At 40.3% G+C, this 12,956-nt stretch overlaps 2 protein-coding genes across 5 annotated transcripts in view; both read right to left on the bottom strand.

Moving 5' to 3' along the window:
* LOC308324299 (voltage-dependent L-type calcium channel subunit beta-1-like) overlaps positions 1–8,603 on the bottom strand; it is a 36,544-nt gene extending 27,941 nt beyond the window's left edge. For all 3 annotated transcript variants that reach the window (XM_080776307.1, XM_080776308.1, XM_080776309.1), the window contains exons 1-2: positions 8,384–8,603; positions 7,445–7,822 (exon numbers count right to left, since the gene is read on the bottom strand). In XM_080776307.1, the coding sequence (XP_080632433.1) occupies positions 7,445–7,534 (90 nt within the window). In that variant the 5' untranslated portion in view covers positions 7,535–7,822; positions 8,384–8,603. The remainder of the gene's footprint in view (positions 1–7,444; positions 7,823–8,383) is intronic.
* Positions 8,604–8,743: 140 nt separating this feature from the next.
* rpl19 (ribosomal protein L19) lies at positions 8,744–11,666 on the bottom strand. 2 transcript variants are annotated; one of them, XM_080776311.1, is made up of 6 exons: positions 11,628–11,666; positions 11,094–11,191; positions 9,942–10,064; positions 9,638–9,758; positions 9,418–9,528; positions 8,744–8,959 (listed from the first exon to the last, which is right to left on the bottom strand). In XM_080776311.1, the coding sequence occupies exons 1-6, from the start codon at positions 11,630–11,632 to the stop codon at positions 8,836–8,838; spliced, it is 582 nt and encodes a 193-aa protein (XP_080632437.1). In that variant the 5' UTR covers positions 11,633–11,666; the 3' UTR covers positions 8,744–8,835. The 2 variants fall into 2 exon arrangements, with proteins under 2 accessions (XP_080632437.1, XP_080632436.1); XM_080776310.1 differs by having other exon boundaries at positions 11,094–11,200; positions 11,628–11,653.
* Positions 11,667–12,956: the final 1,290 nt, after the last annotated feature.

Genomic DNA, 12,956 nt, shown 5'->3' with positions numbered 1-12,956 from the left:
ATGAAAAAGAGCCTTCATCAGTATCATCGGTATATAACCACTAGGAAGGAAGTAGGGAAGAGTTCTTTCCAAAATGGCGTGTGTGCATAGAGCCCATTGACCAATATATGGCTACTATACATGCTAACATAACGTTGAACATACGCTGAGACCCACCCATGGGTGTGCACCTGTGCGGTAAACGCTTTTGAGATTTTTAAGTGTGCCCTGATCCAGAGAAGGTTAAGACAGATGCCAGGTTCACTTGGTATTCTCTCTGTTTTCTTTCTTTATCAATTAGAAATAATTCATGCTGATTGCTAACTCTGCTATTCGCTATGGATAAGAGCATCTGCTGAATACCTAGTGTACATTGTAAATTGCAATGATGAATAGTACAGATACTAGAATATCTTTTGTTAAAACATGAGTGCTTCAAGTGTTTGGGAATGAAATCCTAAAAGCCCTTGAAGAATTTGAATTTGGTATAATTAAGCAATAACTCATGACAGGCTATGATACATTGCGATTATATCACAGCTAAGGGGCATTTTCCTTCCGGCCTCTTAGCTGTAATATAATCACAATATATCATGGCCTAGAGAGTCAGTGATTTCCTTTATTAAACAATTACCAAATATGGCAATATAAAGATTATAGACATATTACAGTTTGTTTTCATAACTATTACAATAATCAATTCTACAGGAACATGGGCCCTCCCGACCGCCTGCATAAAACAACGCAGTAATAGATTCAATTGAATCATTCTGCAGGTTTGTCTAGTATCCTTTTTTAGGTAAATATTCTCTCTACTTCCTTTCGCTCTATCCACTCCTCCACAGTTAATCAGATTGCCACTGATTATGGTTTCTACTATGTGATGTTTGTGCGGTTTATACTGTAGCCTTACTTTTGTTCTTCTGTGGCCATGGAGTGATATAAAACTATACAAAGGCATTAGGCTTTACAGCTGTGGTATATGGTTATGTTATCGCGGCTGTCAACCAATCAGGTTGCATAATTTGAGCTACTCATTTTTATAATATTTCTTAAAGCTTAAACACAGAACATGATCAGAAGGATGCAACGATGAATAACACTGAGCTCCAACCAGAGATCATATTGGGTCCAGGACCAGCTCTTATTCTAGCAGTCTCATGCAAAGCCTTCATTACTTGTCATTATTCATGCCCTGATGTAGGTTGGGATCCTATAATCTGATTGGCAGACCCCTGGCAATTGGCCTATCCGGGTTGAGCAGGGGCCGACATTACATTATGAGCCCACCCTATCCACATCACCATGGCGACGCAATGCAGACTAATCACATTTGTTGGCAATCAAGAGCCCCAGTGGTAAAGGATGACTGTGTCCCTGTATAGGAAAGGGATGGCGGCTTACGATAATGGTACTGTAAGAAGTAAAATACACAGAAGCATAGCAAATATGTGACCACATTTTACACTGTAAAATCCCAGGTGTCAATTTAATTGAAACTGACACTAGATATTGCAGTGTTCAAAGTGTGCAGTTTCCCACGCGTGGGGGTGGCCCGGGTGGGTGTTCTGGATACTCAAGCCTTCACCACTTAAGCCCAATATATACTTTGCCGAATGACAAAGATTGAAAATAGATGCTATATTCTGTATTACCTAAAATAACCAATAACGACAACAAAATAAGAACGTATATATAACGTAAATAATGAATGGCTTGATTGGGCCTCAAATCCAGGTGACATCAACTTTGTTTTAAGATTCATGATGGAAGACGGTCTTAACCAAAGATTTATTTGACAGAGATGCCTGGAGATCGCTTGTTGACGGCCTATGCCCCAGAAGGGGTAGTAGGCGTAACTATACAGTAAGTAACATTAAAATGGGGTAACTGCTACGAAAGTTTGCTCACTAATATTAGTTTTAATTTATAAATTCAGCTATTAGTGTAGATTTTCGTCTACACAAACATTAAATTCCCATTGACAATGAATGGAGAATTTTATGTCATAGTGTCTGAGCAAATCGGCTTAGTGTCTATTATGTCATATGTGTCTGAGCAAATTGGCTTTTTGTGCTAACACAAACATTAAACGCCATTGACAATGAAAGGAGATACGTCATGTGTCTGAGCAAATTGACATGTTACGTCATGATGATGTACGATGATAAGAGCACCCCTCACTTCACACGGGTGTGTATTACTTTGATAGGTACAGTAGAGAGAGATAGGAAACAGAGTATGGGAGGAGTGAGAAGATGCAGCAAATGGTCTGGTCGGCCGGAAATCTAGCCCTGGACTCGCTGTCAGGCATTTGGTCTCATTCGTACCCAGCTATCAAAAGACATTATATTTGTTATTTCCTTTACACCAGAACTGGAGAACTGGTGTGGAACCATTCACAAGGGTATTAACCCATTCTGACCTGATTTCAGATTCTAAAAATGTCTTCTACAACCTGACAGTTTTCTGAAAAAGCTATGTTTCTATGGCAGTGGTTCTTCGATTTTTCAAAAATAGCAGACTTACAAGCTCGTAGCGCGCCACTCGGTGGCACGCTATGAGCTTGTAGCGCTATGCGTGCGCGCTATGAGCGTGCACGAAACAAGCACTCGTGCGACAATTTCGCGGGACCGCGCCCGTGAAAATACACTTGTGTAATCGCCCCACAAAGTCGCTCTTCTGAAAAGTCCTTAAAGCTGTATATTCCGATAAGCATTGAGTGTTTGTTCACTAACAGGGGTTTCCCCATATCTCCAGTTCTTTAGTAAACAGAATATTTTTTCAGGCAGGGATTTGATAACCAAACAAAGATCATTTATCAGCTTAAATGTTGGTGTTCCAGTTGCAGTTGTGTCTGCTTGTTTTTTCATGTTCATGTTATCACTTCCAATTTCACGTATTTATTCTGTATTCTGTTTTCTGTCCATACCTCAGCACATGTGCTATAGATGGGGGTATAGCTCAGTGGTAGTAGAGCATTTGACTGCAGATCAAGAGGTCTCTGGTTCAAATCCAGATGCCCCCTGTTATGTTAACACAACAGTCAAATCTACGGGGGACCGCATGTAAATCCGACGGAGCATTAGTCCGACATGCGGACGCATCTCGGACTGCCTGCTCCCGTGCTTGCGGTTATGGTTAGGTTAGGGTTTGAGGTGGGTTGTAGTTTTTCGGACCAATGACGAACTAAAGTACTGCACCCAAATCTATGTGCAAGTCATCATCTCACCAAATTACACTATGCACTTCGTCGTTTTTTCCTCCTGTGCTCTTAATAGTTCCGATTTGGAACAGGTGTACAAATGTTCTCCCACAGTGACACAACTGCTTTCAGCAACTGATGAATTAGCAACCCCCTAATTTACATGCACGCGCAACTATTCAGACATATTGTGAATGTACACCTTTGTCAATAATTAATTTGATCAGTCAGCTTCATATTACTAACTCTTGAAAAACATCACACATGTATAAACATCTGTGAGTCTGTACTTAATTTTTTAGCTTTGCTCAGTGGAGGAAATCCAGATGGTATATATAGAGAGAGGACAGGAGCTCTAGTTTGATTAGCTTCTACACATCAACATCCAAACTTTCATGTCCTACACGAGATTCATGTCCGGCAAGAGCTTAAGTTTCAACCTATTTTTTTACAATAGAGCTAGACTAGACTAGAACATGCCTGCTAACTCATTGGAGAAATTGAAATTTGAAATTCACGCAGAACCTGGTCCAACCCGACCAGGAGACCACAGGATCTAAATGTCTCAATTGAAGAGTAGACACAAATACAACTAGAACTGCACTCTGTCGACTGCCTAAGCTTGCTTGTTGCACACAAGTAGGCCATAAATGGCCTAGTGCGCAAGCAGAGCGTGCAAGTACTGTAGACCGCTACAAACTTTCAAATCTCATCCTCTCTGTGAAAGAACGTTTGCGATATTGAATTATTAGGTTTAGCTATTTGCTACGTATCCGGTTCAACAATTCAACAATCCGGTCAAACGCTAGTCAACACTGACCCCTTCTTTTTTATCTGGCCATAAGGTGCAAATTTCAAATTTTGCTACTGATATCTACTACAAATACTATTAATATTGAGTGACTGCAGTTTCTTCCAGGTGTGAAATGTGTCAAATGTCCCTTTAACCAAGTTGAGAGTGTGAAAATGTACCTGCAAGGGATAACATTTAGGATTGTACAGTGTGCTCACCCTGAAGAGTATCTTATATCACAGTCATTAACAAGTGCCATAGGGGGGCAGAGGAAATAAGATGTATGACTCTGCGCTGCCAATTTTGCAACAAATGTGACATATAACAGTGACAAATGGAGCAACCCATGGACTCAGTTCCCACGGCTAGAATATAGCTTTGAGCGTTAACAGAGAACACACACATATAGATCACACTTTTTTCCTACTGTATGCTGTATGTTCGAATAAAATTGTCCTTCATAACCAGAAGCAATCTGACTTCAGTTAATGAATGGAGGTCTAAAATAAAATAATGTTCTGTATAAGAAGTGTGGCACCCTCAATTTAATGTGCATGTGATAAGAGAGCATCTGCCAAAAAAAGGTCCAATCAAATCAAATTGACGGCCTACAAATCTTTTTATCGTATAAAAGATTAACAAAAGGTTGTGAAATCCAATGGAAGCAATTTCCGTGGCAGCTGGGATAAAATAAAACTAATTCTAAAGCTCAGATGGGGAATCAACATGTATTGTATGACCATTGACCACTGATCAAACCAAACAAACGAAGTGCTCAACAGTGGCCTGTTAGCCGAGAAACCAGGCAAACCTCCCAGAGCTTTAGGGCCTGTCTAGACGAGGACGTATTTTGCGTTATCCGCACAAGTATTTAGCCGATCTGCCCTTTTTGCCACACAGAGACAGCGTTTTGGAGAACCGGGCGGTTATACTAGTATGGCCATGCCACAGCAGTGGCCTGTAGGGAATAAAGGTGCAATCAAAAACACTGTTGGTAGAATACAAAATTTCTACCATCTAACAAGATTTTTTGTGTGTAATAATGCTACCTTCTGATAAGTTCCTGCCTCAGAAAATAGCAAATTACTCCCAGTCCCAGCATCTGACTGCAAAGGTGATTATGCAGACATGCCAATGAAGAGGAGAGAGAGGAATTACAATATTGCACCAAATTTCCCAGCATTTAACTTTTAATGAGTCTTGAAAACATCACCATCTGTAAAACGTTGTTTTCATCATGTTTGAACGTGTTTGCTTGCACAGATAGCTATGTTCAGGGGGTCTCTTGAACATATCTCAGAGCGCTGGAAGGAGCATGCCACAGGATGTGGGGCTGGGGAGGGCTTCCTATTGGTAAACAACCTTGTTGCCTAAGTGGATAATTAAAGAGGCGCTACGTGAGCATGACTTATCAATGCTATGTAAGTACGTAAAAAAATCAACTCTCTTCTGTCGGTAGTGAGCAAACACAATCTTTAAATCTGACTTGACGGCCTGGACTGGACTGCACACGATTCTGATCAGTTCAGCATTCTGTGCACCACAATTCATTTATTATGCTCTGTGTAGCCTGGGATTGTTTTGGCTGGGGGGGGCCTCTCGTCCAGGATATTAGAAATGCTACTTCGCAGCTTGTCTCCCGACAGCAGAGTTATAAATACATGACTGTATGCCAGTGTGACCTGCTGCAAGTCTGCATGAACTTTATATCTAATTGATCAGAGCACCGTACAAACCCAATCCCTGCTGCATAGCACACGGAGGGGGTCCATCTGTCTCTAAACACAGAACACAAGAGGGATAAAGATCTATTCACAAAAAACTGAGAAGAGATGTAAGATGAGGATGATCACAGAGGAGACAGACGGACGGACGAAGAGAAGAGACTGACACAGTCAAATCCTGTGTTAATGTATCATTTGTAAAAAATACATTTTGGTTACATGTCTTGTGTACACTCAGAGTTAAATAAACACTGAGGATTTTACAGTGCAGAAAGAGGAAAGAAGGGACAGATTCATAGGAATATGATGGAGTTGGCGGGGCCAAATAACAGAGAAAGAGAGAGATAAGTAGAGTGGGAGTATAAAAGCAGGATGCATACTTGGCATGGCTTTGGGCATTGGTTTTCATGTGTTTTCTGCAGAGACATTGATGGTGCACTGCGTGGGTGTGTTTCTTCTGGACATTCTCTTATTACCCCATTTAAATTATTATGACTAATCTTGCCCACACAACTAAATGACATCATATAGCTTCCTTTAGGCTATTTGTGACCATGAAAAGTTACTAAGTTTCATGATAGCATTTTGAGTAAGCATCCATCATCCATCCATTTTCAAAATCCACTTGGTCCAATTTCAGGGTTAGAGTGCACAGTGGCCACTGGGTTGGGTTATACAGTATACCAGAATTATAAGCAAGCAAAACCACAGTAGCCTAAAATCCATAGAAGTGTAAGTGTCCCAAATTGGTAATTTTTTACACTCTGACTTAAATGAACACAAATGATTTTACTGTATAGAAATAAGGAATAGGACTGTACCGGTAATACAATTGAGAATGTGAGGTGTAAACAAAAATGTCAATAAAACTATTGATCAAAATGAATAATACATTTGAAACATGCCTATAGTCAATGAGTGAGACTGACTGAAGTGTGTCCATTTTGAAAATGTGTCAGGAAGAAAATGTGTCTGTGTAATGTGTATATTTCTAAACTAACAGAAAAGAAACGAATGTAATGACTATTTTGTTGTCTGTATTATTAGACTGATTATAATAAATCAACATGACAAATTAATTACTTAATCGGCTATAGGTGTTCCTCAGTACCTACCTAGTAACAGGCACTATACAGCTGTGAAAACTTGAGAGAAAATCTCACGTTATTTCAAGGTAGGAAATTATGTTAAATGCTCCAGATGGTCAACAAGACACAATTCAATAAGAACTCATCCAATTTGGTTACCTATTAGACCAAGGCGTGGTTTTTCCATGTAAATGCATCCATCAGTACTATAGTCTACCATACATTAGCTCTAAGGATTCTATCTCAACGATGTTGACGCACCGTGTAAAGAAACCTAATTTTGATTTAATGCAAAGAAAATATTGACTTAATGTAGTCGCAACCCAATTAAGGGAACAGGGAAGAAAACGCAAAAAGGCAACCAACCCAAATCAGACATGAGCGCACACACTAGTAGCCTATACATAGTCACTCTGAAGAAATTATTAAATACATGCTCAATTCTCTCTGAATTGTTATATTAAATGAAGTCCATCGCCGCTCGCACGTAGCCTACCGAGGACGGCGAATCACAGTAATTGTTGAACAACCTGTTAGCTTTGGGAAGTCAACTAGCGCCATTATCAAAATGAATTGGCAGAATAAAGTCAGTCGGCTATTTTACTGTCAAGTGTTTATTTTTCGCCCCTCAATTCGTCGTATGCAGTTGCATTACCTGTGGATGTGGATGATGGTCGAACATGTCCATTTGGATCTCCTGGGTTGAGGTCGAAGGCGTCCTGGACATACTACTTTTCTGTACCATTGAATTTACTTTTTAAATGCTCTTTTTCTATGTCGTATATTTATGATAACATAGTCATTTTGAACGATGACAAAGTGACCGTTTCCTCGATGTAGGCTCCTAGGACGCAGAATACTAACCGTCCAACGCAACAGATGCGTCCCTTCTTCAGCGCCTGTGTCTTCCTATGGACAATACGCGCCGCTTGCTGCGCTCCAGATTCCAGCTGCGAGTCGAGGTGTCCGCCCCACTGAACAGGCAGCACCACCCTCTCTTATCGATTCATAGAAGAGCAGGGATGGGCCTTATCTGGTTGGGATAATATTGGGGAATACGATGTATTTTACTATCAAAGTTAATAACAAGATTATCCGCAATATAGAATTTATGATCTCGTTGTGACGTGCACTCTGGATCAATTAAATTAGACCAAATGCAAAAAACAGATTTAGCAGTTAGATATCAATGAATAGCATTCGCAGTTCGATTCCGCTTTAGTTAAAATATCTGAACGGCGTTCTACATTGATCTTATCGATATGGCATCCATGATCCGGTTATCACGCCGGTTTTGAGTTCCTTAAGATGGGAACATAGTTGGGCAATGACGAGGTACTATGCATAGCAGATTTGCTATGACGTCAAACAGCTGTTTGACGTATGTACCATGTAGTCTACCGAACTTGATCTAAATTAACCTAATTTTCCACATTCCGAACAAATGCATTGATCAAGTTGGGAAACTCTTGTTTTAAGATGCTCCACCACAAGCTGCACACAAAAAGCTGTAGGCCAAAAGTCCCTTTTACCAAACAAATTACGATAAAAGCAGATTGATAAAATGCACCCGACAGTGATATGTGAAAATTACCTTTTAATCTGAGGACTGATAGCAAAGGCAATCAATGATTTGTGGGCAGGTTCAAGATACTAATGGGTTGTAGGCTGTAGGCTACCTGTCAAAATAGTGAGAAACCCAGATGAATTCCACATCTCATTCACCCAGATTTAGCACATATGGTCAAATCTAGTACCATTATACGGAAAAAAAAGTGCAACTCACTGGCCTCTATTCCCTCTAATGGCCAAATGATAATTAGTGTACAGTCTCAATGGTATCTAACAATCTGATGTTTGCAGAGTTCAACGATTGCACAGCACATCGATTAGGCTTCAATCTAGACATGGATGCATTATTCAGTTCAGAGTTAAAAGGGTGCAGGAGACACTCTGTCTTTAAACACTTTTATTAACGCAATTGAAGCAACACTGTAAATTGTAATTTGTAAGTGTAAATTAAATTTAACAGGTGCAGTGGCGCTCTCATTTCTTGGTCTCCTCCTCCTTTGAGAGTGTCTTGATGATCTCCTCTTTCTTGGCCGCGAGACGCTCCTCTCGGCGCTTGCGGGCCTCCTTAGTCTTGGTACGGCGAGCCTCGGCCTGGTCACTATAGGAAAGGAAGAGATGAGATTGCTCAGATTTATGTATACCAGCACAAATTACACAGGGTTCATTCATTAAATCCTTACGCATAGATGGTATAAAATGTATCTTGACTGTAAAATAGTCGATCTCTGCTAGGGCCAAATCTAACCTAATAGAAGTTGCAATTCAAATAGGATAGTTCAACAAGTTGTATTCAAAGAGCAAAATACCTTAGGGTGGTCCTAAGTGCAACCATTACATTTTAAACAATGCAATTAAATTAAGAAATGTAGCCTTAACTTCCATTCTGACAAGCAAATCCTCCATAATGTGTAAGTTCTAATCTGAACTTCATATTTCAAGATGTGGGGATGTGTTAAACATTTTGAGCATACAACTTCAGGGGCATTTGGTTCTCATGGAAAAGTCCCCTTTTAAAGCATCAACACAAGTAAAGCATTAGATATGGTTTAGACTTACGACAGGAGCTTCTTGCGAGCCTTGTCGGCCTTCAGTTTATGAATATGCTCCATCAGGATACGCTTGTTCTTGAAGACGTTACCCTTGGCCTTCAGGTACAGGCTATGGTACCTGTAAGAGCAAAGAATTATTGGCAACCCCTTCAAGACACCTTCAAAAGTCAACATGAAACCGTAAAAGAGCAAACGTAATTCTGTCCATAACCGTGTCAAGAACTTACATGTGCCTGTCAATCTTCTTGGACTCCCTGTAACGACGCAGAAGGCGACGGAGGATCCTCATGCGGCGCATCCAGCACAACTTCTCTGGCATACGGGCATTGGCCGTACCCTTTCGCTTACCTAGGAAACAAGTATTCATAGACATGCATCATACAATAACTTGAACAGTGCCACTAGTTGAAGACTTCTTTGCAAAAACAGCAAATCTCAAGTCTAAAAATGCTGTTTATTCAGCTTGAATACAGGAATATCACATCAAGTTCTAGTTATGTTTATGCCATTGAGACATCAGATTTAACCTACCGACACCCATGTGCCTTCCCTTGCGACGTGCCAGTGTATTTTTGCGGCATCGAGCACGGGAGTGAACCGTGACTGGCTTGCGGATGATGAGGCCATCCTTCACCAGCTTGCGGATCTGCTGGCCTAAAGATCGAGAGAGATTTGTTTAGTCACTTACTCATAAAGAAAACCTGTAAAATGTTGGGACTGTAACATAGCAAGATTTTAAAAATACAAAAATGTAATGAATAAAGTGTAAGTACAGGTAGAACAGAATATATATTATACATTTCAACAGGTACAAGCTTTTAGCAGCAGTGTCAAATGGTGAGAAGCAGAAGGCTTACATTTTAAGCAAAAAAAAGCATGTCATACATCACATATATAAAAAGTAGTTATCATGAATCGTGTATAAACTAAGAACGTAATAGTGGAGTATCTATGTCAACTATGGCAGCGGTGGCCGAACGGTTTGCGGAGCGGTCTTGATATCGGAAGGTCGCTAGTTCGTATCCCCGGACTGGCACGTTAAAATTACCACCGCTTTAGTGCCCTTGGACAAAGCATTGAACCCCTACCATGAAATGTTCTATGAGCAGGGCCTGGCTGTAAACAAGTTCTTGAGATTAGTCCAGTTACCCTGGGTAAACATAGTACCTTTCCTTTCCCAACTATACATACTATACATCATACAATATACATGTGTACTATAAAGTGCTATAAGTACATAAGATGCAATTCTAGTGCCGTCTACGTAACGAGCTATAAGTCTGTCTAAAATACTATCTAAGTCGACATAAAATGCTATCTAAGGGGCTAGGGCCATGGTGGAGTCTGAAGGTGGGTTTTCAGACTTGGAAGATTGGGAGTGAGGCTGCTTCAATTCCACATGTGGAGGCAATCATGTCCTGGTCAGGCGGAAGACTGCTCTTAATTTTGTAATAATGACCATTGTATCTCTGCATCTTATGTTGCGAATGATAGCAAACTCCTAACTGTAATCATATTTGAAGCTGAGAAGGATAGCAAAATGATAGCAAAATTTGAAGCAGGTTTATGTACAATTCCAAATTTAGAAAAGGGATGCTCTAAACACGCATATTCTTCTAAACACTATTGACACTACAGTACAGGGTACCCATTAACAAAATAACAAGACCTCTCATAACTTACGGGAGTTGGCATTGGCGATTTCGTTGGTCTCGTTGGGGTCCAACCATACCTTCTTCTTGCCGCAGCGCAGAACGCTAGACGCGAGCCTCTTCTGGAGCCTGAGCATGCTGAGCGAGAGACAGCACAGAGTTAGCCTGGCCTGACAGTCACTATAATTACATTGCACTCTACTTCAAACGATATCTTGCATTAAATCGCAGATATCTGCATATGTTCTGAAATGTTGTGTAGCTGACTGACTTCAATCCGTCTAACGTTAGAATGGCTAAAAGCACTGCGCTAGCATAGCAGCTAACATGCTAGTACCGACTGACAACATGGCCTCTTTAGTTTGTTCCATCGTGTCAGCTGGGACAGGGTGCCTGATAAATAAAATGAGTTTTTCTGCATTTTTCTGATATAAAACGTATCACAGAGCTTGGATGGGAATACATAACTAACATAAAACATGGAAGTAGCCACTAAAACGACAAAAAACACTTTAATTTGATTAGAAATATAAAACTTCGAATCTCACAACGCCAAGTCTCCTACCTCATGGCTGCGACTTCTATGGGAAAAGGAAGTATTCGGACACAGAGCGGAAATTATATAGGCCAGACCATTACAAATGAGAATCCACTTCGAATCGTGAAATGGCTCAAAGTTAGCTACATTTTGAGTTGAAAGAGAACTTTTATATTCAATTTGTATAATTAATCTACATCAAAGTTATGGGTCATTAAAATTGAGATTTATTGGAAGCGTCTGCATTTGTGTTTAAACGTTCAGATCAAGAATAACCTCGTTTGAAAGGTAATGGTAGAGGCCAAGCATGTAGCGTTGCATTGTGGGTGGATGAGTTAAACTGCACTTTACTATTGTACCACACGGCGGCAGTAAATGATAAGACATTGATTGATTGATTGATTCATTCATTAGGCAAGCTAGAGCTAGAAGACTTGTATAGGTTCAACAACAGGTGCTTTTTTTATGGCGGTTTTTGAAATGAAAGAAATATTTGAAGTGAGAAAATGCATTATACTTTGTTTGAAAGCTTAATAAGCTTCCATATTTAAGATTGTAATTGTGGATGTTACAGTCATGTCAAATTTCAAGAATGTCTTATTAATTACTGCATGTAATCAAGAATTAGACTTAATAATAGGAAGCTTTTGTTCCCAGAGGAAGGCAGATTCTGTCATAGAAAACAATTTATATTTCAACCTCTACATTGCACCTTTCATAGAAAGTGCTAAATAATGATCTATGCTTGTTCACCTTTCCAAGTCCTTGTAGCTCGAACCACTAGTGCTGGTTGTCTCGTTAGAGTCCGCTGCAGTGGTGTCGACCTTAACCGAGATATGCCGAAACTTCAAGTTCTAATACAATGCTGTCTGGGTTGCACAGCCAAATATTCTGTCTCGTGATAAGTACTCGTGTCAAGAGTAGGAGTTGCTATTAAGTGCTCCATAAAAACCTTCTGAGTTCTGATCCTTCTTTTAAATGGTTCACAGTGCACTAGATGCGTGTCATGATGACATATGCCAGCCATCTGATCTGAGTACGTATCACCATGATGATGCCAGGCGTGTATACCCATATATGAGGTTTCTACTAGGTCTGGTCCATAGCTCTAATGCCTTCATTAGATGCAACGGCAGCAAAGAGCATTAGGGCTATGGACCAGAGCTAGGTTTCTACATTAGTCTGATATCAGAACTGGATATCGCTGTTGTTGTCTCCACTCTCCTCTATACCAATGCCCATATTAAGGACTCGGAGCTCTAGGTGAAAGCCTTCGTTACACTTTGGTTGAAATGTCTACTCTTCAGTGTGCTGTTTGAAAATGTAGGTTTGCTGCCACCTAGTGTTAGAATGTTT

Source organism: Protomyctophum bolini, assembly GCF_963924005.1.
Source record: "Protomyctophum bolini genome assembly, chromosome: 11".
Taxonomy (NCBI): Eukaryota; Metazoa; Chordata; class Actinopteri; order Myctophiformes; family Myctophidae; genus Protomyctophum; species Protomyctophum bolini.
Note: the sequence above shows the minus strand (reverse complement) of the source record. Positions and strands in the feature narration are given on the sequence as shown.

What these genes read in the sequence shown, in the direction of transcription:
- rpl19 (XM_080776310.1), bottom strand. An exon ending in GGGAAGGCACATGGGTGTCG is followed by an intron (nt 9,759 to 9,941) that starts GTAGGTTAAATC and finishes CTTGTTTCCTAG; the next exon opens with GTAAGCGAAAGGGTACGGCC. An exon ending in GCTCGCAAGAAGCTCCTGTC is followed by an intron (nt 8,960 to 9,417) that starts GTAAGTCTAAAC and finishes CCTTTCCTATAG; the next exon opens with TGACCAGGCCGAGGCTCGCC.